This window comes from Peromyscus maniculatus, chromosome 22 (assembly GCF_049852395.1).
Source record: "Peromyscus maniculatus bairdii isolate BWxNUB_F1_BW_parent chromosome 22, HU_Pman_BW_mat_3.1, whole genome shotgun sequence".
Classification (NCBI taxonomy): domain Eukaryota; kingdom Metazoa; phylum Chordata; class Mammalia; order Rodentia; family Cricetidae; genus Peromyscus; species Peromyscus maniculatus.
This window is the reverse complement of record NC_134873.1, coordinates 13,363,279-13,389,152: the sequence shown is the minus strand read 5'-3', so window position 1 is coordinate 13,389,152 and position 25,874 is coordinate 13,363,279. Positions and strand designations below refer to the sequence as shown.

Genomic DNA, 25,874 nt, shown 5'->3' with positions numbered 1-25,874 from the left:
CCCATTTCTTCCATTAGTTTGTACAGGTGGAGCTCTGGGTCACTCTTCTTACAATTGGTGCATGTGGGGCCTGTGACTCATGTGGTTGCTCTTCTTCCCAGTTGGTGCAGGATCAGGGCCTTACCTCTTCCCAGTCGATCCAGGGGGTGCCTATGGCTTTGGTGGTCACTGGTGCTGTATGAGATAGTTCACAAGAGGGCAGGAGAGGAGGATGCTGCCTGGTCTCTGGGGCTGCCATGTTCTTTCCAATTGGTGCAGGGGAGGTATGGCTCAGGTGGTCACTGGTGCAGTAGGTGATGGTTCATGGTTCGACATGGGGTGGAGAAGGGGACTGCTGCCTCATCTCTAGAGCTGCAATGGCTGGGGGGAGGGGCATGGAATGTGCCCCTGGGACCTAGGGGCTAGAAAACTGGGCTGTCCAGTCCAGAGATCAGGGCTTACCTATTCCCAATCAGTGCAGTCAGGTAGTCACAGGCGATGATTAGTGTGGCAGCAGGGGAGGATCCCCCTAAAAGTTTTGGATTAAGAGTTCATAGACTGAATAGCATCAGACTCTCACTATCTCAAATATATTGATAAATCAGTGATAGGGGAGGGTGGGAGCTGGGTGTAGAAACATACTAACACCAAAGAAATGGAAATAAGGGTTACTGAAAGCAACAGCAATGAGTCATCAGGTGACTTCTGTAATGCAGGAAAACACATTGGTTTCTTTCTCTATTTCCTACAGCTGTTTAAAGTAGGGCTCACACCTTCCTTCTTTTAAGAGTCTTGGCTGGGGTGGCTACTAGTATAGATGGCATGTACTCAACACATGACTCCAGTATTAAAGTCGGTTTTCCAACAGGATTCAGCTTTCTTATTAGATTATTTGGTTATTCTGAGGTTTAAATATGTGTGAATATTTGAGCACAGCACCTGGTATGCAGACAGCTCCAAATATCTTACAGAATTAGATTTCTGTTATTGTGATAAAACATTTATAAAAAGGGGCTCATGGTCTCAGAATTTCCAGTTCAGGGTCACTAGGCCTGTGTCTGCACTGAACATTTTGGTAACAAAAAGCAGAGGAGGCCTATTTGACTCATGTCAAGAGGAAAGCAGAGGGAGACAAGAGGCAGTCCGGCCCCCAAAACCCCTTTCCAGGGCATGCCATCCACAAACTAACTTCCTTCCCTAGGTCCCATACTTTAATGTGTCCACAACCCCATAACGATGTAATGGGCAGGTCACCATGCCTTCAATTCAATTCAAAGACCACTTGGGGGGCATTCAAGATTCAAATTACAGTACCCACCTCATCATGCTATTTCCAAACATTTAAATTAATGAAACTGTAGTAATGTGTACATTTATTTATTTATTTATTATTTTATAAGCTGCACAGATTTGTTACTCCTCAGTCTTTAGCAAATACACAAATGCATATATACACATATGTACATGTTTGTGAAAAAGTGACTGACAAGTTATTTTAAATTCAATAAACACCATTGAGTTAAAAAGCATACCATTCTATTGCAATGTAGGAACATTTTTACATAAGGCTATTGAAAGAGATAATACAGCTGAAGCAGAAAAATCTTAAACCTCATCACCCCATTAACTGGTATGGGATGAAATAACTACTAATATTTACAGAGAGAAGTGGAAATCAAATACACCATCTGGTTCAAAGCGATAGACTCATCCTAAAATGGGCAACATAAGCACCAAATAGAACAATTCTGCCACTCCTCCTATAATATTCTCTTTAGTACACTGTAGCTCACTCTGACAAACCTTTGTTCAAGTCAAACTCAGTTAAGCAGATAACTGTGTGAAGGTACAGGAAGACTTCCTTCCCCAGGACTGGCTAAGCAATTCCTTTGTACATAAAGTAAAATGGAACAGGATGAAAGACAAGTAGCCACACTGTTTTATCAACGAAAGCCAAGAGACTCAAGAACAGAATGTGTCCTTATCTACACCCACATTAACATCAACTGCTGTTGGTATAAAACTTAGGACAGGAAAAGAAAACTAATTAGGGGATGTTGGGTGGAGAGCATAGAATCAAGTGTCTCATGGTGGAAAATGGACCTTCAGTGTCCAGTAACAACACAACTCCCGCAAAGAACTGAAAGAAGAAATGAAGATTTGGTCCCTTCACACCAAGTGTGGCCTTATTTTGTAACTCTAGCAGTCACCCTAGGCATGGTGAGCAAAAAGGTACTTTAACATTCACAAGAAATGTCTTTCTGAACAAAAGAACTTAAACTATAGTGAAAATGGTAATTAATTTAACAACAGTAAAGTGAGTTCTGAGAATCACACAGTCATAACCTTTTCTAAGACTGTAAAATCCCCTACACACTGCACTGAACAGCAGCACTAGATGATGTCTTCTGCAACCATGGTGTCAAATATCTGGTAACATATTTGCTGTTCCGTTCCTCTTGTGACACTGTAGGACTTGATGAGGCACTCCAGCCACGGGTATGCATCTACAGACCAAGAGGGCATCTCATTCAGCCATTAAACGAAGTAATGCTGATTAATTAGATTTTTTCCCCAACCTCAGATGAAAGTGATTTAAAAGTTCACAAACACTTGCCAGCAGAGGCAGTCAACTGTCTCACCCACCTTTTACTCCTCTTCTTGTACTGACAGCTTATGGGCCTCCCTTGGCTTTTCCTTGATTGACTAGAAAGAGGTGGAATCTGAACTTAGAGCATTCATGTGACCTGCTAGGTTGGGAGCAGCTTTGGGCCTTGCCACCATGGCAGCAATGATGCCAACTCCAAGTCTGGTGGGGAGCAGGGCAGGCTCATTTCTAACATCAGCAGAAAGCTCTGGTACATCTACCAGGCATCTGGTAGGGTACTCAAGCTCACCCAGGGTAAAGGGAGAAGTTCTTGTGCATGGTTGATATAACTTACACTGTGTAATATATATTTATATTTGCCTGTATATGCCAAAAGTTACCACACCCAGAGACTTATTTCTGAAATCTAAGCATGGTAAGTACAATAGCTAACACAAATAAAAACTGAAAACAAATGTATCTGAATTAAACTTTGCTTCAAGTGAGAAAAATTTCCCATCTCTTGGAAACTGAGGTTAGAATGCAGAGACCAACTGTGGAGGAAGAAATTCCGATGAGGAACAACATCTAACAGTCATATCAGCAATGGAGAAGCAGAGGGGAGACTTGTCACTGAGAACAATTACTAGAAAATCAAACATCTTAACATAATTTAGGTCTGCAGGTTCCAATAGAAAAGAATTACCAGCCATAGAAGGACCTGGTGGCAGCAGCTACAATGGGCACAATTTCACATGTGCAGGAGCCAGCTAGACAAGCTGTTATCTGTACAGAACCAACTAAAGTTCACAGACTTTGCAAAATAAAAACAAAGCTCATTAATACCACAGAGGAAACTCACTGAGTCAAACAAGAGAAATACAGTTATCTGAGGACAGGTGTGTTGTGCAAACTGCATCCATTTGTTATAATTGCAGCTTCAATGTCTCTATGCTATATGTGCAAACTCATGAGTCAACTATGCTGTGAGCAAAACTGCTATGTTCTAAGTATATTTCAAAACATTTTAAAACTCCTTTATTTATATTTATTTTACTTCTGCGGCTATCCCATCAAGACATGGATAAAGTTATTGCTCACACTTAGTAATTCCCCTGGACCCAGAGTTTGCCTCCTTTTACCCATAGTCTACAGATTAGATACATACTAGGTGCTTTTTCAAGAAAGCGAACAAAGCACCTTTGAAGTACTGCATACCAATTTTTATTCCTGGAGGACAAATCACATTCATGATCTTTTCCAGATTCCTCTGAAGGTTGTTATCAGTGAGGACTTCTGATGCTGGGATCTGGAAAAATTTCTCCTAAAAATAATCATAAACAAAGGAAATATTCATCATCTGAAATGCTTTAATGCACAGGATTTCAGTAATTTGCTAAAATGACCATATATATATATACATATATATATGTATGTATATATATATATATATATATATATATATATATATATATATATATCAGTCTATTAAGGTTGTGGAATTCATAAACTAGAATTATCTAAGCTAAAACCCAATCCTCCACTTTAATTGTAAAATAGCTTTGAGATGCACATAGACACACAGGAAGATCATGTAGCAAGGCTGATGACACTTTGTGTACCCAGAAAATTAAAACCAGTGTTGAGTATGAGAGGATGTAACATTAAGAAAAATTTAGTTAATTTCTTCCCCTTCTACACTATGTTTTTAGAGAAGAGATTTTCTTGCCTTGCTAAATGTTCTACTTTGAACACATACATGGCATCTAGCAGTTGCTTAGTAAATATTCATTAAGTGATTGTATAATCTGTGCAGCCTGGAGAAAAAAAATCACAACCTCAACTTGGACAACTTGGATTGTTTTCAATTTTATGTTAAATTAAAAAACCAAAGCAAACCAAACCAAAACCTTAACATCAAAAAACAAACAAAAAACAAAGAAAAAACTGCTTACCCTAACAAAATGTTAGTCCTCCTCTTAGCTTTTAGTATGCCATGCCTTGGGAGAGCCAGAGAACTGACTATTTACTGGAGCTATGGGTCACTACGGAAAGCCTAACAATGTCATCTGAAGTTGGGGAGTTAGCATTAGCCTGACCTCGGGAGGAGAGCAATCAGCCACATGGGCAGTCAGTTATGACAACATACGTGATGAAGTCACATCATGTTAGTGGCTCTCAACCTGTATGTCATGATCCTTGGGGGTGTTGGTGAAATGACCCTTTCACAGGAGTCACATATCAGATATTTACATTACAATTCATAACAGTAGGAAAATTACACTTATAAAGTAGCAACAAAATAATTTTATGGTTGGAATCACCAAAAACCTCAGCATTAGGCAGTTTGAGAACCACTGGCCTAGGTCAAGCTTCCCTTGCTGCCAGAACTCCATGTCTACTGTTACACACAGTGCAGAAAAACTAACAGTCTCAGCTGTACAGGGGGAGGGTGAACTTGGGAATATCAAAGCTAAGTGCAGTCTCAAGGACTTCTCAACTTACAACTACAAGTGTCAGAAATGACAGTGATCTTGGGACTCCTGCACATCTTATGTGATAATACATATGTTTATCAAGTAACTTCATTTCCTTCTGGAACTATGGAGGCTTACAAAGTACAGTGAGGTGACGCCAGCTTGGCTCTATATCTGTTCTTTTGCCCAGCAGTGGGAATTGCTGAATGATGAGGAGACTGGCTACTCAGATTTTGATTCCTCAACTTCCTATTTTTAAAAATTTGATTTCTAATGGAAAATCCAAAGCTTTAAACCACACAGTTTTAGATTTATGCAGCTGTATTTCTTTTATATATTTTAAGTTATTTTAAATCCTTTTAAAAACAAAATACAAAGAAACTGAGTTTTAGGGTTCAAAAGGTCTCAAGTTACACTGAAGTAAAACTAAGTAGCATGAATATTAAAAAAATTTGAAATATAAATTTTAGTTAAGTATTTTTAGCAGGTCTGTTACTTACAGAATCCTTGAGGTAAGCATCCAATACTCCTGTCCCGTCATCAAAAGTAAAAGTCATAACAAACACATACTGCAGAGGAACAATGCCTAGAACTAGTGAGAGAAAAGAGCACATTATTCCACACTGCTAGACTTTCTATAAGGCAAACTCAGAAGTGTAGCTAGAGTTTTCCTGCCTGGCCCAGTCAGGACAAATCTCTCTCACCTGCCAGTCCCACAGCAGCCCAGACCCAACCAAGTAAACATGGAGACTTATATTGCTTACAAACTGTATGACCATACCAGGCTTCTTGCTAACTGTTCTTATATCTTAAATTAATCCATTTCTATAAATCTATACCTTGCCCCATGGCTTGTGGCTTACCAGCATCTTCACATGCTGTTTGTCATGGCGGCAGCTGGCAGTGTCTCTGGCTCAGCCTTCCACTCCCCAGAATTTTTCTCCTCCTTGTCCCGCCTATACTTCTTCCTGCCTGACTACTGGCCAATCAGTGTTTTATTTACTAACCAATCAGAGCAACACATTTGCCATACAGAACATCCCACAGCACAGAAATGCCTTATTCTAGTGTGCAAGTGCAGATAATGTTTACTGAGGGTATTGACACCAGAAAGAATGCTTTCTTCCTCAGGATTTTGTTAAACCCACACAACAGAATCCCTTTGGAACATTAGGCAGGGGTAGTTTCATGATATACGGATTTGTATCCTAATACTTGGTAGAACCATAACAAGTGATTAATAAAATGCCACTCATTATATGTTAATTATATAAAAAATGAAATTAAAAAATCACAGAATATTCTAGAAAGCAACACACAGTTTAATATTGTTAAAAGTCTGTCCCCATTTGCATTATGAGTAGAATATCCTTTATTATTAATTTTTTTCAGAGATGTCATCTAGTTGAAAGGACAAACATGCCAGTATCTGGGGTTCCATAAATGCTAGGATGAGGAAGCATGAATAAATTGGAGATACTAAACATGAGAATTTACAGTTAAGGCAAACATGCTTCATAGATGTATGGAATGTTCTATTACCTTCCATTCTCACAGACCGTATTCTGGGAGGCAAGACAGAAGAAATAATTGGGACACAGACACAATTTTAGTATGTAATAGCAGTAAAACAGGAACCACATTTCTGGCTTAAGAAGGGCTCAATAGTTATAATGAAGTAACCGTAAGAAGGATGAAATTCAAATCATGGAGGTTCTAAAACAGCATTGCCGAGCTTGACATGAAAAGCTCATGAGAAGTAATACGGGATCCAGAGTATGAGACAGTTGTACTACAAAACAAAGAAAAATCACAAAAAGTACAAATACACATTTAAAAAAGGAAATTGCAGTCTAGGGGAAAGAAGCTGGGTATACATTTTCACAAAATAATTCTCACTATTTTGAGGTGCCCAAACTGAACTTACAGCTCTCAATGGCTATAAAGAGCAAACTGAGAAAACCATTGGCACAGTGGACCTTTATTGAGGAGACAAGGCAGTGAGGAGAATGGAAAAGCAACAAAGAAGTGGAGACTGCCAGCTGGAAAATACAGATTCAACAGAGGCACAACAGACATTGTGACACCCCAGAGCACTGTCCTTACAGAAGAGGAAATGGATACACACATGCAATAAACTAGTAAACACAACATGATCCATGTTAGTAGGCAGACTGGACTTCACTATTAAGGACTTTCTAAAAGTTACACCTTACAATGTACCCTGTTCCTGGAAGCCAAAAACTGGGTGATCAGTCATATGTGTAATAAACAGACTCCTACACGCTGATAAAAGACTCAGAGGAAGGTAACAGCTCTCTCAACACCTTGTCCAACACTAAGTATGAGTCAGAAAGATTTCCTCAGGATCTGTATTTGAGATTAATGATTAAACACAAACAAGTGGTCAAATATTCAAATATGGTTATGATTACAATGCTTGTAAATGACTGCAAGTATTTTAAATATTTGTCCTTATTTTTTATTACAATTTTTGTGAATAGGTTTCAGTAAAGAAAAGTTAAGCTAGTTTTACCATATATTGAAATATAAGTCAGTGAGATGACAGAATATTAAAATTTTAGGACATAAAAATCCAGCTCACCTTCTGCCACCGAGGAAGGAATCCATATTCTTTTATTAGAAATAGTACTTAGGTTTTGTATGGGTTTCAAGTTTGAACACTGTTTACAACTGAAATGAGCAAGAAAAAATGAGAAGTATTTAAATATAATCAAAGTCATTTAATTATTATATCTTGTTTAAGTTTTAGAAAGTCAGCTATTAAACAGAAGAGCACTTCACAGTCTATACTGTAATGTCCTTGTTTCAAAAGAGAATTATGATTAATTTACTACACAAAAGTAATAGAAGATACTATGTGTGTGGTGGCTTCAATGAAAATGGCCCTCAGAGGCTCATATATTTGAATGTTTGTTTCCCAGTTGGTGAAACTGTTTGGGAAGGATTCTGAGGTGTGTCACTGGGGGTGGGCTCTGAGGTTTCAAAAGGCCCAGTTAACTTTTTCTGCCTCCTACTTGTGGATCAAGAGGTGAGCTCTCAGATACCTCTCCAGCACCATGTCGGCTTGTATTGTGCCATGCTCCCTGCACTGGACTAACACTCTGAAACTGAAAGCAAGCCCTGAATTAAATGCTCACTTTCATAAATTGCCTTGATCACGGTGTCTCCTTAAAGTGATAGAACAGTGACTAAGACAATGGGCTTTAGAATAACTTGAAGTTGAGAACCAGGAACTGGACTTTAATTTGGCTGTTAATTTTCTTATCTGCTAAAACAAAAAGACACAAGAGAGAAGTTGCATGAGCTCATTGAATTTATGGCTCTATGAGCAATACCTAATGGTCACAGTCTTACAAAAATAGAGTAAGAATTTTTTTTTCTTAATGAACAGTGAAAACAAGTTAGATTTCAGGTAAATACTGGTGAACACATATTCAGAGGCACTGTGTATGATGCCTGCAAGTCAGTTACTGTCTGAAATATAAGAACACATGAAACAAGACAATGATTGAAAGTGGATGTCCTTTAGTACAACTCATCCAGCTATCAGTATGTTTAAGTATGAGTAATTTAATTTTATTAGGCATGATGAAATGGGCATGAGATGTAGTAAGAAAATAGGCTTAGAAAATATATTTGAATAAAAATTAGAACTCAAGAGTACCTGTAATTTGTGAACTGGGAAACAGGGGTAACTGCTTTCAAGTTCACCAGTTAATCATCAAATATATAGATATTTCCTCACTAACAGTAATAATGAAAAAATAAAGTATGAAAATTATTCACTAATATTAGACAGTGATAGAGCAAGTTGGCATATAATTTTGGTCTCCTGACTTAGACTTAGGTACTCTGTACTAGGAAGGTGAGAAGAAATGAAAAGAGAGAAAAGAATGAGGGGTGTTCATGTCAGAAGCAAAGCCTAGTCTATGGACTTACTCAAAGGAGAACAACAGAACATGATGGGTTTTGATATTTCAATTAAGTGGTATATAAAACTTGCAGGACATTTAAAGATATAAAGACACTGAGTACCTCAGAGCAATTAGCTACAAACATTCATTTTTACTTTAAGGCTTAAGTTTTTCACTCACTGTATATGAAACAAACAAACAAAAAAAGCCCTATCGTATAGCTCTGAAAATGGCAGGCCATAATTTTTAGTGAAAAAAATAAAAATTTGGGTTCATTATAAAAACAAAGAAATGCTATACACTTAGAAGGAAAGGGAGGGGTAGAGAAATGGGGCAACAAGATCTTTCTAGGCTGCAGTGAAAAGCTTCTTGAAGCAAAGCATTTCCAGGGTGACTGTTTCATCAGAACTATAGGATGCTTTATTTTGCTCTCCTTCTAGGCCTGAGCCCGTAGACTCCATGCTCTCTGACCATTTTCAGTGGCAGCAACTCTGCAAAATGTTGGATGCAGTTCTGGAACTCAGTCAGTTTGCAACTCTGACATGTCCCTTTAGCTAGCACCTAAATTCTTGTGGAAGAAATAAATTTAGTTTGTGACTAAGAAACAAAATGTTGTAAGCCTTATATGTCACACACAGTGTGCTTAAAACTCTAGAAATGTACAAGAAAAAGTGAGTATGGACACTCTAGAATTTACAACAGGGTTGCATTAATACTTTCTGAATATAGCACTCAGCACACAGTTGCTTGCCCTGACAATCAGTCATCAGCAGAGAACTCTAGTTTGTTACTGTTCCCTCGCATGTTGAGTGTTTCACCACACACCACCAGACTAGAAAAGATCAAAACTCAAAATGCAAAGGACCTGTACCAATCTGTATCACTGTCACACAATCACTATAGCTTGGAGACTGTCTCTAAGTATCAACTGAACATAGAGTAGCTGGAAGATAAGCAATAGAGACACAGTTGTAATTCCCAGATGCCTGAGATGAACACACACCCATAGTGACACATCTTTCCTCGTATGAGGAATGGTGCTGCAAGGTCTAGGAGCTCCAGGTCCTCAGGGCCAGACCTCACAGGGATGACACTGTGAAACACGCTTGACAGTTTCGAGATTTCACAAAGCCGACCTCCTGTTAAAACAATAAAGAAACTCTTCAATAGAACACAGAGAATCAGAGCAAGATGCAGGATGTAAGTAACATGTGTGACATAGCAAATGTTACAAAGAAATGTACAGAAAAGAGAGTTACAAATTTAGAAAAAAATGTAAACTTTGTATGACAAAAAAAAATATGAACCATTACATAAGAATTAGATGGACAAATGAAATCTCTTAGAGTTGACGAATTATCATGGCTTTTCAAGGTTCCGTTCCCTGAATTAGGTATCTATGGTTGAAAGATTTTCATCCCAGTATTATGACCCAACAGTGACACCCAGAGGCCAACACAGCTTCACATAAGCAATTGGCCAATTTATTCGATCCACTCTGAGCTGATGAGATTATAGACAGGAATCCAATGTTGTAGGTAAATTCGAGTTTAATGCATAATATGAAAGTGAAATTCAGGTAGATATATTTGCTCATGTATATTTGAATCTGATATATTGTTTTGAGAAATTTAAGTTAACAGTACTTTTACTTGATAGGTACTAGGTGCCATAAGATAGGGGGGGAATGTACAAAAGAATAGTTGAAAAACTCAAGTGTCTTACCTTCTATCAAAATCAGACATTCATTTGAGAGAGGGAGAATGCCATCATTTTTCACAAAATGGACAGCGACCTGCCGTCCTCCTTGACCTTCAGTGGTCCAGACTTCTGAGTCATACAATGATGTACCTTGCAGCTTGCTCTCTGGGGCTTTAGTTGCAGCATCTTGCAAAATTTTATCCACATTTTCCTCATATGGAACTTCTTGCCTAAAATGATTGATGACAAAATATCAGCAAACAATCTAGGTATATTCTTAAAAGTTTCAAACTATTTTAGGTGCTGAAGAGATGACTCAGAGGTTAAGAACACTTGCTACTCCTGCAAAGAACCAAAGTTCATTTCCCAGCACCCACATGGTGACTTGCAAACATTTGTAACTCCAGTTCTGAACTTTGTGGGTAATAGATAAACATATGGTGCATATGCACTCATGAACGCACCCATGTTCATGCAGGCAAAACACTCACACAAAATAAAATAATCTAAAACAAACTTTAAATACTATTTTATATGGAGATTAAAGCAGCTACACTTGCTTAAACTAAGGATTTAAAATTTAATTAATTTCAGATTTAACAATTTTCACTCAATAGGTGTTTAATATTATATGAGTAGGTAAATCCATACCATAATCACAGACAGGTTGTATCTGTGTGGGTACACGCATGCCATGGTACATGTGCAGAGGTCAGAGGATAATCTCCTACCATGTTGGTCACAGGGACTTCACACAGATCATCAGGCTTGGCAGCAGGCATCTTCACCTGCTAACCCATTTCTTTGGTATATACCCAGTGTACAGTACAAGGTGACTTATAGTTATTCCCAGTCCCAATTTGTTGTCCTGTACAAGTAGCCATGTCTTCACCCCAGTTAATGTCATTGTCACAGGGCACCTACTTTAAAACATTACTAGCTTCATTTGTTTTTAATAATTGGTAATTCATACTTGTCTCATAAAGTACCACCTAGTAAAAATGGCATGGATTGGAATTAAAAGGCTGAAGTACTTATCCTGATTCTCTCACCAGCTGGGCATATATCTTTGGGTAATTTTTTTTACACTTTCTAAGATGCTTTGTCTAGAAGGACATCATAGCATAACTTTATTCTTGAAAAGCTGTATAACATTATGGTGTTAAATGAAATAAAATCTACTAATGTTTCACAAATTACCTAAAATCTTCATATATAGTTTAATCACAACTGCGAGTTTATGATCGACTTTCTTCTCAAATACTATAGTCTCAACTTTTGTAAGACAAAAAAGTATGTACACTATTCTAGAGAGATATTAACAAATAATATGCAAAAAACAAATATGTGTACATCTCCAGATACATTTACATATAACAGGGCAACAGAGTGAAAGCTTGATGCATAGTGTGGTAGTTTGAAAGAAAATGGCCCCCAAAGGGAATGGCACTACTAGGAGGTGTGGCGTTATTGGAGGAAGTGTCACTGTGGGGGCCGGTTTTGAAGTCTCTTTTGCTCAAGCTTTCTTCAGTGTGACTTTCAGTTGACTTCCTGCTGCCCACAAAATGTGGCACTCTCAGCTCCAGCACTTCTACCTGCCTGTCACCATGCTCCCTGTCATAATGATAATGAACTGAAACTCTGAAATTGTTAAGTGAGCCACCCCAATTCAGTGTTTTCCTTATAAAAGTTGTTCTGTTCATGGTGTCTCTTCACAGCAATAAAAACCCTAAGACACACACTATCCTAATGTGCATGTTTGTGCACTACCTGTATTTTCCAAAATGCTACTCTGTATTTTGAGGGACTATGGTATAGTGCATTGAAAAGATAAACAATATTTAAAACTATCTAAACATGTTTTGAGATGAATATACACTGATAAGAAAAAAAAATTCCTATATGCCTATATGTATACAGTCACATAAAAACTGGTGTTTGGAATGAAGGTATAGCATTTACTAAATTAGTTATCAAGCATGATAGGAAATCTTGACTTGTATCAAAGCTACCATACATTCAATTTCAAGCCTGAACACATCTGTTATTACTAAGAATGACTCAAAAGGATTTCCTTTGTAGCATTATAGGACTTTCCCTTTAAATCATTAGCATTCTTTTAAAATACTACAAATTAAATAATAGTTTACTCATTTCTTAGGACTTAAAACCACACGTACACAAGCACACACACACATACATACACACACACACACACACACACACACACACACACACACACACACGGACATGCATATATACAAATAATAGGACAGGAAAACTTTTTTAGTTGGAAAATACTTACAATGAATGGCATTTAGGACAAAGAAGTTTAACAGACTGGAGAAGTCTTTTGGGTTCATATGATCTCAGTTTTGCTAGGATTCGATATTGTCGAGGAACTCTTTGCTTCAAAATGGCACACAGTGATGTCTTCTCTAAACAATGGTGATCTGTAAGTGCTGTAAAGAATTTTTACATTAAATCAGAATAAATAAAGTATGGGTGTCTTAGGTATGTTCAGCATGAATTTCCCTGAAGCATACAGTCACAGTGATTCTAGATGTGCACTTGGCCCATGGATGCAGAGCCAGGCACACACCAGGTGCTGAGTAATCGGGACAAGGGATATTTTAAGTATATAGTAGCCATGTAAGGATTTCTATATGGGACTAATAGAAATTCCTACAAAATTTCTAATTTATGGGAAAAAGTAAGGTTTATTTTACCAATAAAATGAATGGTACCTGTGTAACATGTTAAATTGTTCATTTTGGGTATCTTAGACAAACCTTTTCAGGCAACAGACTGACAGACTACTTGAACAAGGACTTGAAACAAGCCCTGAACTTTCCTATTATGCAGAGACTGGACAAATGATACAGGACTTGATTAACCCAAAAATTTTCTTTTCAAGATTCCCTAAAGATGTCTTCACCCCTAGAAAGCAAAAAGAAAAAGAGAATATAGATATGAGATAGATCATCGAATCTACTCTGAGAAAAAAGATAAAGAAATAATAGGATATATAGGTAGATCACTGAATCTACACTGAAGAAAAGGGGAAGATATAAAAAATGACAAAAGGTAGACTAATGAATCTATTATGAAAAGAAAAAAGAGAAAGTATGGATATGATAAGATAAAAAGGGAGATTATGGAATCTACTTTTAAAAAGGAACTACTTGTTTTAAATAAGTAATGAAAATTTTTTGGTCTGAGTTTATCAGATGTTACTGGACTGGACATTGTTAATATATATAATGGAGTTTTCATCTGAATCTGTCAAATGTTAATGGACTAGACATCATTAATGTAATTTTTGTCTGTATATATTGTATATACTTATTAGATAGTTTTTCTTGTATTAGTTATAAGCTTTCTTTAATTTTAGACAAAAAGAGAGGAAATGTGGTGGTATTGTGTATTCTAATAAATTTATGTTCTAACTGGAATTTGATCAAGAGACATTAACAAAACATATTCACTAAATATTATCTGCCCCCCAAAGAAGTCACATGGCTCCCGGCATCTGATAAATATGTACTATCACTGTTTGGGGGCACAGGGTAAAGAGTTTCTTATATGTACAGTGTTAAACACTATATTATTTTATTAGAATTAATATAATTAATAATTATAATAGAATTTATATCATTAAGCTAAGAACATACTGAATGCTACAAACTTTATAACTTAAAACACATATTTAGCCAGGCGGTGGTGGCGCACACCTTTAATCCCAGCACTTGGGAGGCAGAGGCAGGCGGATCTCTGTGAGTTCGAGGCCAGCCTGGTCTACCAAGTGAGTTCCAGGAAAGGCGCAAAGCTACACAGAGAAACCCTGTCTCGAAAAAACCAAAAAAAAAAAACCAAAAAACAAAAAAACACATATTTATACCTGTAGGATGAGGCAGGGGAATAAAAGCTAAATACAAACACTGAGTGCTCCCATGAGGATCTACTGTCACTGTAGGTATGAAGGGATTGGTTGGGAAATGCAAAGAAGGTATCTATGTGTTGACTACTGTACCAGAAGCAGGTTTACAAAGCATGCATCTGTACTTTGGTTACTGTACTGAAAGTAGGCTTACTTGTAGCACAGAGTTGCTGACATCTTTCTAGCTCGTACAGTGAGACCAAGTCTGATTCAGAGCCTACAGGAAGAGAAAACGAAATCACACAATCTGTAGCTCTTTAAAATGTCTGTTAGAAGCTTCATGCAAGACTGAAACTATATAACACTATACAGAGAAACTGAAGAAAAATCTAAATAAATGTTGAAATGTATTTTTCCCCAATTTATTTGCAGAGTCAACATAATTCTAACAAAAATAACAGGGTTAGTTACAAAAATTGATAGGCAATGTCTCTCTTTTAGGGGAATTTAGATAATTGAGTAAGACCGTGAAAGAGAAGAACATTAATGTATTTATACTACATGCCTTCAAGACATAGTAATCAAGAAACTAACAGATCAAAGAGAGCTCAGAAATCAGCCCACACTTTGCTGACAAAGAAAGGAAGGCAGTCCATAAAGAATACAGTATTTTTACAAAAAATGACTTGCAACTACTAAAAATTGTTAGTAAGGGAGAGTGCACACTTCACAATACACTAATATGTGGCACATGGAAAGCCCCAAAATAAACTTCTATTTAGACCCATTTGATGTTTTGGTAGACACTTAAGCCATCTGAACATGAAAAAGAAAAATGGTGCTCTAACCAGAAGTTCTTCCATCGCGCCTAATCATTCCACATCAAGTAATGAGCTACTGACACATGTTCTATCACAGATGAATCTCAGAACACAGTACAAAAGGAAAGAACCCCTTTGTGAGATCTGGACGTCAAAAGTCTACACATCAAAAACCAAGATGCCACCAGATGGTGTTGGTGCACACCTTTAATCCTAGCACTCGGAGGCAGAGCCAGGCAGATCTCTGTGAGTTCCAGGCCAGCCTGGTCTCCAAAGCGAGTTCCAGGAAAGACACAAAGCTACACAGAGAAACCCTGTCTCAAAAAAACCAAAAAACCAAACCAAACCAAAACAAAAAACCCCCGAGATGCCTATGAGCAAAAACTGTATGGGCTGATTAAGATAAAACATTATATACACATCATAAAGCAAGTAATCATTATCACTCTAATTTGAAAATATAATTACATATTGAAAAGTGAAACCAGCTTTTTTTGGATACAGCAAATATAAATGTTGAAGGTGTTATTTTAATGTGAATATACATGCACAACCTGTATAGACATATGAATTTTAAAAAGAGACATAGGGAAGAAAACATTCAAAAAGATAATTGTGTTTATGAAATTATGAGAAAGTAAACTGTCAGTGTTATAAACTGTCCTTACTTGAAGGTGTTAAACAGTTGTCCTCATTTTCTGATTGACAGGTATCATCTGAGGGCTGAATGGCTGCCAAATCTACAGATTCTAAAGCTCTGAAATGGAAAGATATGAAGCCAAATTGCATAAGAAAGTCAATATAACAATTTAGCTCTCTAAATTATTCACTCAATCCAGGAGTTCATGAAATGATAAAATTTGGCAGATTCCAGTCAATGGTTTATATAGCTTTAACCAAATTGTCTGAGAACTCCAACACCCTCAAAATTAAGAGCAGAAGTCAAATACATATTGAGTAGAAGAGTCAGTCATTAGAATACTACAAAAATAATCAAACAAACTGCATAGGAATATAATGGCTAATATTCAAAGTTGAGATAATGTCGCTCAAGTTTAGATAAGTAAGCACCACCAACTAAAGACACTCCCTCTTGATGTGGACAAATTCCTCTTTTCCCCTCATAGCTCTACTTGCCAGCCCCTTTAACCTTCCCTTCTAGCCCATCCATCTTCATTCCTTTCTGACTCCACTGACCAGCAGAAGCCCTCTACCAGGGATCCACAGCCATGTCACTAGGCTGACACCCAGGGAGTGGACGGACATTCTTCTTCCTCTCTTCCTCATTTTAGTCTCCCCACAATTAACTTTAGTTTCAATGCAGCCTGCCCACCACTGAAAACCCTCATCCTTGTTCATATCCCCTTGGGACTCAGGGTATTGGTGTAGACCCTGGACCCTACTAATTCTTGAGCATCACCCCTTTTAGCCTTTCCTTCTAGTCCATCTCCATTCCTTTGTGACTCAATGCCAGCCAGCAGAACAGATCTCTCTCTACAAGGGATGCCACAACCTTCACATTTCACTGGGACTTAAGGATCCCACAGCTGCCATACTTGGCTAAGACACAGACTGGGCAAAAGAAATCAAAGAACAGAACATCTACCCAACATAGACAAGATCAGATATCTATACCAAGAAACACCTCAAACATCCTAACTCCAGACGCCTAGATCACAACCTAGAAACATAAACATGAACACCCAAGACCATATTCCCCCTTCAGAAGGCAGCGACTCTACTGCAATATACCCTGAGAAAAGCAATTCAGCCAAATTATAAAATCAGGACTTTAAAATAGCAATTATGAATGTTTTTAAAGATGTTAAACGTGATAGGAATAAATGCCTTTAATGAAGAATTTGAAAAGGCGAACAGTTGAAATAATGAAAATAATTAAAGACACGAATCTAGAATTTAATAAAGAGAATTACTAAAGAAAAAAAAACAAACTGAAATAAAACTGAAAATGAGAAACTGAGGATGTCAAAAAGAAAAGAAAAGAAAAGAAAAAAACCCTCTTAGGTAAGTTTTACCAACAGAGTACAAGACATGGGAAGAGAGAACTTCAGGTCTTGAAGACAAGGTAGAAGAAATTGACAGATAAATCAAAAAAAAAAAAAAAAAAAAAAAGAAAAGAAAAGAAAGAAAGAAAGAAAAAAGAAAAAATCCAAGCACAAAATATCCAGCAAACTGGCCCACTATGAAAAGATCTTTTCCATGGATAATAAGAATAAATGAAGAAGAATAAAACTGGGTCAAATGCACAGAAAATATTTTCAACAAAATAATAAGAGAGATTTCCCAAATCCAAAGTGAGACATGTTTACCTAAGTACAAAAAGCATACAGAGCACCAAATACAAAGGACCATAAGAAAAACTCCCCATGATACAGAAAATCAAAACAGCAAGCCAACAGAATGAAGAAAGGATATTAAGGGATGGAAGGGAAAACGACCAAGTATCATGTAAAGATTAGCATAACAGTTGACTTTTCAGTGGAGACTAAAAGCCAGAGGGGCCTGGACTGAGACAATAGACGCTAGCCCAGACACCTGTACCAGCAAAACTATCAATCACAATATATGGTGAACGAAAAACATTTCAAAATAAAACACATTTAAGCAATTTCTGTGCACCAATCCAGCTCTATGGAAAGAACTAGAAGGAAAATTTCAGTCCGAAGAGAAGGTTAATTACACTCAAGAGGATAAAAGGAATAAATAACCCCAGAAGTTAGTCTAAATTGAGGAGGGGAAACTCCACACCACAATAATAAAACACCAAGCATTAATAAATACTATTTAATAACTCCCCATATTAGTGGCATCAATTCCTCAATAAGAAGACATACTAACCAACTGGATTAAAAAACAGGATCCATCTTTTTGATGCATCCAAGAAATATACCTTAACACCAAGGACAGACACCACCTCAGGCAAAAGAATGGAAAAAGGTATTCCAAGCAAATGGAATCAAGAAGTAAGCAATGGTAGTAATTTTAATACCTGACAAAATTGAATTTACACCAAAACTAAGCAGAAAAGATGGGAAGACACTACCATACTCAAAGGAAAACCTCAAGAGGATACTGTAGGCCGGGCAGTGGTGACACACCTTTAATCCCAGCACTCAGGAGGCAGAGGCAGGTGGATCTCTGTGAGTTCGAGGCCAGCCTGGTCTACAGAGTGAGTTCCAAGAAAGGCGCCAAAGCTACACAGAGAAACCCTGCCTCAAAAAAACAAAACAAAACAAACAAAAAGACACCGCAATTCTAAATATTTCTGCACCAAACACAAAGGTACCCATATTCATAAAAGAAACACTACTACAGCTAAAACAACATACCAACCCTCACACAGTAATAGTGCCTGACCTCAATCCCTCACTCCTCACTATTGGATGACAATAGACAGGTCATCCAGATAAAAACAGAGAAATGCTGGAGTTAAATAACATCATAAGCTCAATGGACCAAACTCAACCGACTGAACAGCATTTACAGAACGTTCCATCGCAATACTAAAGGGCATACTTTATCCTCAGCAGCCCATGGAAATTTCTCAAAAATAGACTATACATTAGGACAAAAAACAAGTCTCAACAAGTACAAGAAAACTGAAATAACACCTTGTATCCCATCTGACCACTATGGATTAAAGCTGAATATCAACATCAATAGAAAGTTTATGAATTCATGGAAACTGAACAAACTACTACTGAAAGAAAAGTGGGTCAAGGTAGAAATTAAGCGAATTAAAAACTCATACCTAAACTTATGGGACACAATGAAAGTAGTTCTAAGAGGCAAACTAAGAGCCTACATAAAAACACTGGAGAAATTTCATATTAATAATGTAAGGAAAAGCTCTAGAAAAACAAGAATACCTTTAAAAAAAGAAGAGATCAAGTTCAGAGCTAAAATCAATCTCATCCAGCTACAAACCATGCAAGCTGCAATATACCAATGAAATATTGGCACAGATGTTACAGAACTAACTCACCATTTTTAAAAACTGGATTAAGAGCCACTCTATGAGATTGTACCCATACATGACACTGCTAAAGTAGACAAGAACCAAGGACTAAATAGGTCATGGGCCCTATGGGGGAAAAATATGATTATTCTGCTAAAGGAATGCAGCAATAAAATAACTACTAATGACACATCGGTATACCCATCAAGCGGATCATCACTCAATAACTGGACAATATGCATAGTTGAGAGGCTTTGAAGCACTGAGGCCTAAATCAAAGCCCTTCCCTCAAAACTTAGAAATCTAGGCAGAAGAGGAGGCAGAAAACTCTTAAGAGCCAGAGGTGGTAGGTGACTCCAACTGAAATAGCACCTTCCAGAAACAACAGCACTGATGCACACACAACCTTGCAGAGACTATGACAGCATTCATAAGACCCACAGATGTTCAAATTACACAAAACCCCAGCACTGAGGGGGGAAACTGGACACAAAGACCCACCCCGAACCGAGAAGCTAATTATAAATGATACCTGCTGACAAAGGGAAAATCAGTTTCCCCGCAATGGAGTGTCACTGAGTAGGTCAAACACTCTAGGGCAGGATGCATGCTCAGGAGGTATTTGGCCAATGCAAAAGGAACTCTATGTATTTTTGCTGATTTTTGGTGCACTCTTTGCTTTGTTATTTTCTGTGTCTATTAATTTTCTTTTGGCACGTGTGTGTGTGTGTGTGTGTGTGTGTGTGTGTCTTTTGGTTTGTATTCCTGTTTGCTTTGTTGGATTTTTCTTTGAGAGAAAGAATATGTTGGGTGGGTAGGAAGGTGGGAAGGATCTTGGAAGAGATGGGGAAGGAGAAATGGTATAATTAAAATATATTTTATGAAAAATATCTTAATTAAGAAAAAACATTGGAAAAGTGAAATAATATGCTGATATACTGTGAGTTACAATAATACGGAACTAGCAAAAGAGAAACTTAATGTTAAGAGCAATTGAAATAAGTTAAAACTAGTATGATAGTAATTTTACACCAGTTTATGGAATGGTGTGCTTTCTCTTTGAAGATGCATGGATTCTCCCTCTACAATGTGAAAGTGTTTCTCTACATACGGTACCCACTGGAAACACACGGGAGAACTGAACTCAAAACAGTCTTTGCTATATCTCACTACCTGGACTAAGAGTCACTTTTCTTTTTCTTTTTCTTTTTTTACCGGAGCTGAGGAACGAACCCAGGGCCTTGCGCTTGCTAGGCAATACCCCTGAGCTAAATCCCCAACCCCAAGAGTCACTTTTCATTTGGCTTACATATTAAAAAATAAACAGTACAGAGATGGGTCTAAGGAGGTATATCAGTGGCTCAGTATGCCTAGACTGGTTTAGGGAGTAGATCAGTGGCCCAGTCTGCCTAGTCAGGACTAGAATCTGAGTTAAATTCTACTCAAGGCAAAGAGGAGAAACAGGAAAAAGACAAAGGCCTCACACAGCCCAGAAATTTACCTTGTAAATTAACCTAATGATGATTACATTTATATTTTCCAAACAGGGATATAAAATACTCACCTTTTCAGCTGATCTACATCAGGGTTACTTTCTGGTAAGACCCTGATCCCTCGACCATAGCTGGTCCCTCCATGAAGATGAAACTCCAGCCTTATCAGTGAAGTGATGGACTCTGAATTAACTGGTTGAAGTTTGGTATGGAGGCTATAGATTCTAAGGAAGCTTCCAATCTGAAAGATTATTTAAGAAGATCATTTCAGAAATTTGAAATTTTCATAACCAACAGGAAGGAGGTTGTAACTTCAGCAACCAAGGATACCGTCTAACCAGAGGTCAGTGGCTGCAGGGCAGCACTGAGCCCTAGCATCAGCTTCATGGATTCCATATCAGATTGTGTACGCAGGGGCATGCTTGTGCAGACACCAATGTGCTCCTTACACAACACAAGCAGGCCCATTCCAGAGGTCCATCAAAAAAATATACTGAAGGAATCCAAGATGTAAATAAAAATTTTTGATGGTTATTTCTGAAAAGAATTTGCTGGAATAAGTTTAAAATTAGATTAAACACGAGGAATAAATTTTGTCACTATGAGATACTAGAAAACGTTGATCATGTAACTGCATAAAAATCACCTTTATATTTTCACAGGTCAATTGTTCTGATAGTCACAGCAATGCTTGTGCTGTAGCCTTCTGATTGTTGAGATTATATGTATGTGCCACCATTTGCTTTTCCCCATCCTACAAATTCTATGGAAATAAAAATTTTTAATAAAGCACTTGTACTTTTATCACAATCTTACAAAATATACTCTATAAATTGAAATACAGGATTAAGCCAGAATTCTCAATTAATGATGCTAGAGTCAATATCAGCTATGTTGCTAAATTTAGTCTAAAAACAACTTTAACTAGAGAACTTAAGCTTTTTCAATGAAGATTTCAAGTGAGAAAATATAGTAGGCTATTCAAAGCTAATGACATTTAGAGCTAGTGCTGTAGTACAAGCCTCTACTACCACCTATGGGGGAAAACAGCTATTGTTTATGCCATGGGTTCAAACCCAGGCTGGGTAATCACGTTTTAACAAAAATACTGACATCTACCCAAAGGAACAAGTCACACATGTAAACTGCACTGACTTTTATGTAGACTTATAAACAAAAATGGCTGCAAACAAGGGCACTTCATTCACTTACATAAAAATAGCATTCTTGAATGCAGCAGATGAGTGAGAAGCCACCTTTCTCTTTTTTCCTACAAATCCTGCATCATTGTGGTGACATAATACAGTGGAAAAGAGGCATCGAATGGAAGGAGAGGGGAGAGGGTAGGAGGAAGAGAGACAAACAGCCCAACCCGGCTTTAGCTCTGATGGGGCACAAACAGTGGAGATTAAGTCAGGGACAAAGACCCATTCTCCCAACATCACTCCTTCACTTCCAAGGGTCTTTCTTGCCTGTCCCTCTGTTTTCTGAGGACAGGAAGGCAGGAGGAGGTGTCTAATCTACTCTCCCCCAACTTCCTTTACCTGCTCTTATATCATCATTGCAGTGAGGAATATAGAGGTTTGGAAAACATAAGGGATATATATATATTTTCTAAGAGAGATCCAAAGTGAGATACTAGAATAGTAAATAAAGCAATTTCTATTTTGCATAATTTTTGGAGTGTTTCTTACTTTTTTATTAGTAGAGCAGATTTTTGTAAGTTTGGAAGGACCAAAAAGAAGGCTGAAATTTGGGAAGAATTACATTAATAAACAGAGGCTTAACTATCAAAAACATAATTTCCTTCCTATTAACTTTTAAAGAAAATCATAGCCAGAAACTTCAGGGTTCTTCATGACATATGAAAAATTTCTCTAAAAATGAGTGTGAAAGACAAAGGCCAAGATCATTCTGCAAAGCAAAAGGTTGAGACAGCAGAGACACCAGAAGGTCCCACATGCAGTTTACTTCAGAGGAATCTGAAATAACTGCGGTAAAATCATCAGGAGGAAGTGTAAATAGTGAATGCACGGGTGTTTATTATCCTTCACCACAATGCATTATTAACAAGATTTATAAGCCAGAGAGAACTATCTTTTTTTGAACAGATCATAGAGAAAAGATGACAAGTTGCTATTATCAGAAATGCCTTCTGAAGACAATGTTGTATCTTGTTAAAGCTTGAGTAAATGTTATTATGAAATGTGCCTGATGCTTATTATTTGCTTAGTCTTGTCAGTAATACAGTAAGATTCTAAAGCAGAGGAATGAAAAAAAAACAAAAAAAAAAGTAGAGTTTAATCCCTGAAGACAAGCTTTCATGGTACCAGAAGGTGCCATGCAAGCTTCCAAAGGAGAGAAGCAACCAACAGTTCTACCCAGCTATGATGCCTCTGAACTACAACAATGACCAGCATGGCATAATAACCCTGAGTGTACAGCAGTAGCATGTATAGCTTAGTGGGAACCAACAGCTATCTAAATGGACTTAATGCCACCTTAACAAGAGGGGAACCATGCCTGGTACTGGACATCTAGCCAACTACCCAGGGCTAGTGAAGTCATGGATCTTGGAGGAGTAGTTATCACCACTCATAAAGGAAATTTCTTTAAAATGGACAAAGATCATTTCAGAAAACAACAACCAAAATGTAGAATTGTAGAGCCTAGTCCTAATAAATACATGTACAGCATGTCTTGCAACTAGAGTTCAGGAATCATTTCAGAAGACAGGGAATAAATATTGTAAGAGCCAGAGGAACTGGAAATTTATGGTGACAATGTGTCTCCTATAAATATAAGAGAAACTAAACCCATGAAGTCTCATCACCATCACCACGGCTGCCTAAACAACCTGAACAAAGATAATGCCAACAGATATGCTAATGTAGAAGAGAGAAAGCCCATGATGGTTCAACCCTAGACAAAAAAACTATAGGCAATGAAGGAGTGCCAAAAATGGGAGAAATAGTCTCCAGGGACTAGCACACCAATTGGTTATCTAATACCAAATGGTCAGCAGTAAAACATACATGAAAACATGCATACAAATACATTATAATGGTCAAACAAATAGTATTTATATATTTATGAAACACACACAATCACATACACGTTAACAACAAAGAAAAAGAGGCCAAGAAGTTGAAGCACACAAGGTATAATTACATTCTCTAATAAAAATTACAATGGAAAAAAATTATGAATGCATAAGATGGGTTCAGAGCTTTCTTTAACTTGGACACATACTTTTTATAAGCTTAAAAGCAGAAAACAAGTAAATATGAAATTAATTTCTACACTCTAAACAACAAATCGTCAACTAAAATCATATGAACAAAAATTACAAGTAAAAGGAACACAGAAACAAAATAGCATGCATCTTTCTAATCAACATCACCTTCAGGGATTTTGCCATTTGGACATGATTATCATAAACTACAACGTCTATCACCAGATTCTGTAGCCGCAGAATGTGACTTAAGTCACCTTCGAAAACAAGGTCTTGCATGCAGACTCTCCAAGAGGGAAACTTCGTCCTGGTGCCATCCCATACCTGCCATAGGGTGGTAAAGCAAAGCTTAAGAATCTTTATGCAAAAAGAGAGTCAAATTTAAAAATGAACAGATGTATGCTGGTATCTTTAATACTTTAAAACGAGATGTCCATCACTCTGTGACTGCGAAATGACTAAATATGAACTGTTGGTCATATACAAAATGTAGAAAGATATGAAGATGAAAAAGCACCCTATGATCCCATACAAAACATTAACTTACTGTAGACTGACGTTTTTTTCTATTCTGTGCTCAATCATACCCTGCTCTCACCCCCACCCCCAGCTCTGGGTATGTATGACTTCTGCGTTATTACCAAAAGCAAAGATATGAGATGAAATAAAATTGTTAAAACCATGAGATTGCACCTGTTTAAAACAGAAAATGCTTGGACAAATTATAACTGAAAAGCATTTGTTCAGTAACTACATAGTACAAATAAAAAACACAAAAAGTGTAATGATTTTTTAAAGATTTTTAAAAATTACTGAGTGCTGGAGAGCTGGCTCAGTAGTTGACAATGCATACTGCTCTTGCAGAAGCCATGAGTTTGGCTTCCACCACCCATGTCAAGCATCTTACAACTGCCTGTAACTCCAACCTGAGGGGATCAGACACACTCTCATGGCCTCTCCAGGCACCTGTATAAATGTGCACATTCCCATACATATACATATAATAAAAAAATACATTCATAAACCTCTGGTAAAACATGGTGTTCTGGTTAACTTTAACTGTCAAATTGACACAGCCCCAATCATTTGAGAAGAGAGCCTCACTTAATGCCAAGATCAAACTGGCTTGTGTGCAGGGAACTATTTTGATTGTTGATGGATACAGGAGGACCCAGTCCACTGTGGGTAGCATAAGCTTGTCTACAAGTGGTAGCATCCTCCATGATTTCTGCCATACTTACTGAATTTTGCATGAATTTAGAGGTAATTTGGTGTGGAATAGAAAGCTTCAAGTTCCTGACTGAGTATCTGCCCTGACTTCCTCTGGACTGTGATCTGGAAGTATAAACCAGATAAATCTTTCCCTTCCCTAGGTTACTTGTGGTCAGTGTTTTACCCCAACAACAGAAATGATACTAGAATGCATTGCTGCTGAGAAAAACTGATTACTAAAAAGGGGGGCACGGTTACTGTGGTATGATTGAAAAGGGAAATAATTATATTACTTTACATACTAACCAAGTTTAATTCAGACAGAATAATGTCTGCTTGCCTCTGTTTTTAATATTTAATTAAAAAATTATATCTGAGGCCATAAGTAATAGTGCACACCTTTAATCCCAGATATAGGCAGATCTCTGCAAGTTTGAGGCTAGCCTGGTCTATCTACACAGTTAGTTCCAGTACAGCCAGGGCTGTATAGAGAAACCATGTCTCGAAAAACAAAATTATTTCTGATACATGAGAAATTAAACACCAGAAAAAAAATTAAAACTCTATTCCCC

The 25,874-nt window shown here is 37.4% G+C and overlaps 1 protein-coding gene across 11 annotated transcripts in view; it reads right to left on the bottom strand.

Annotated features, from left to right (window-relative positions):
* Positions 1-25,874, bottom strand: part of LOC102924168 (protection of telomeres protein 1-like) — a 69,682-nt gene that overhangs the window by 17,524 nt on the left and 26,284 nt on the right. For 9 of the 11 annotated variants that reach the window (XM_042266954.2, XM_006990873.4, XM_076558711.1 and 6 more), the window contains 11 exons: positions 24,259-24,414; positions 20,927-21,096; positions 16,052-16,140; positions 14,777-14,839; positions 12,988-13,144; positions 10,707-10,912; positions 9,985-10,120; positions 7,649-7,737; positions 5,544-5,635; positions 3,785-3,890; positions 1,341-2,486 (listed from right to left, as the gene is read on the bottom strand). In XM_042266954.2, coding sequence (XP_042122888.2) covers positions 2,374-2,486; positions 3,785-3,890; positions 5,544-5,635; positions 7,649-7,737; positions 9,985-10,120; positions 10,707-10,912; positions 12,988-13,144; positions 14,777-14,839; positions 16,052-16,140; positions 20,927-21,096; positions 24,259-24,414 — 1,377 coding nt within the window. In that variant the 3' untranslated portion in view covers positions 1,341-2,373. Of the gene's footprint in view, positions 1-1,340; positions 2,487-3,784; positions 3,891-5,543; positions 5,636-7,648; positions 7,738-8,204; positions 8,336-9,984; positions 10,121-10,706; positions 10,913-12,987; positions 13,145-14,776; positions 14,840-16,051; positions 16,141-20,926; positions 21,097-24,258; positions 24,415-25,874 lie in introns of those variants that run through there. The other 2 variants (XM_076558712.1, XR_013046952.1) reach the window with 2 other exon arrangements.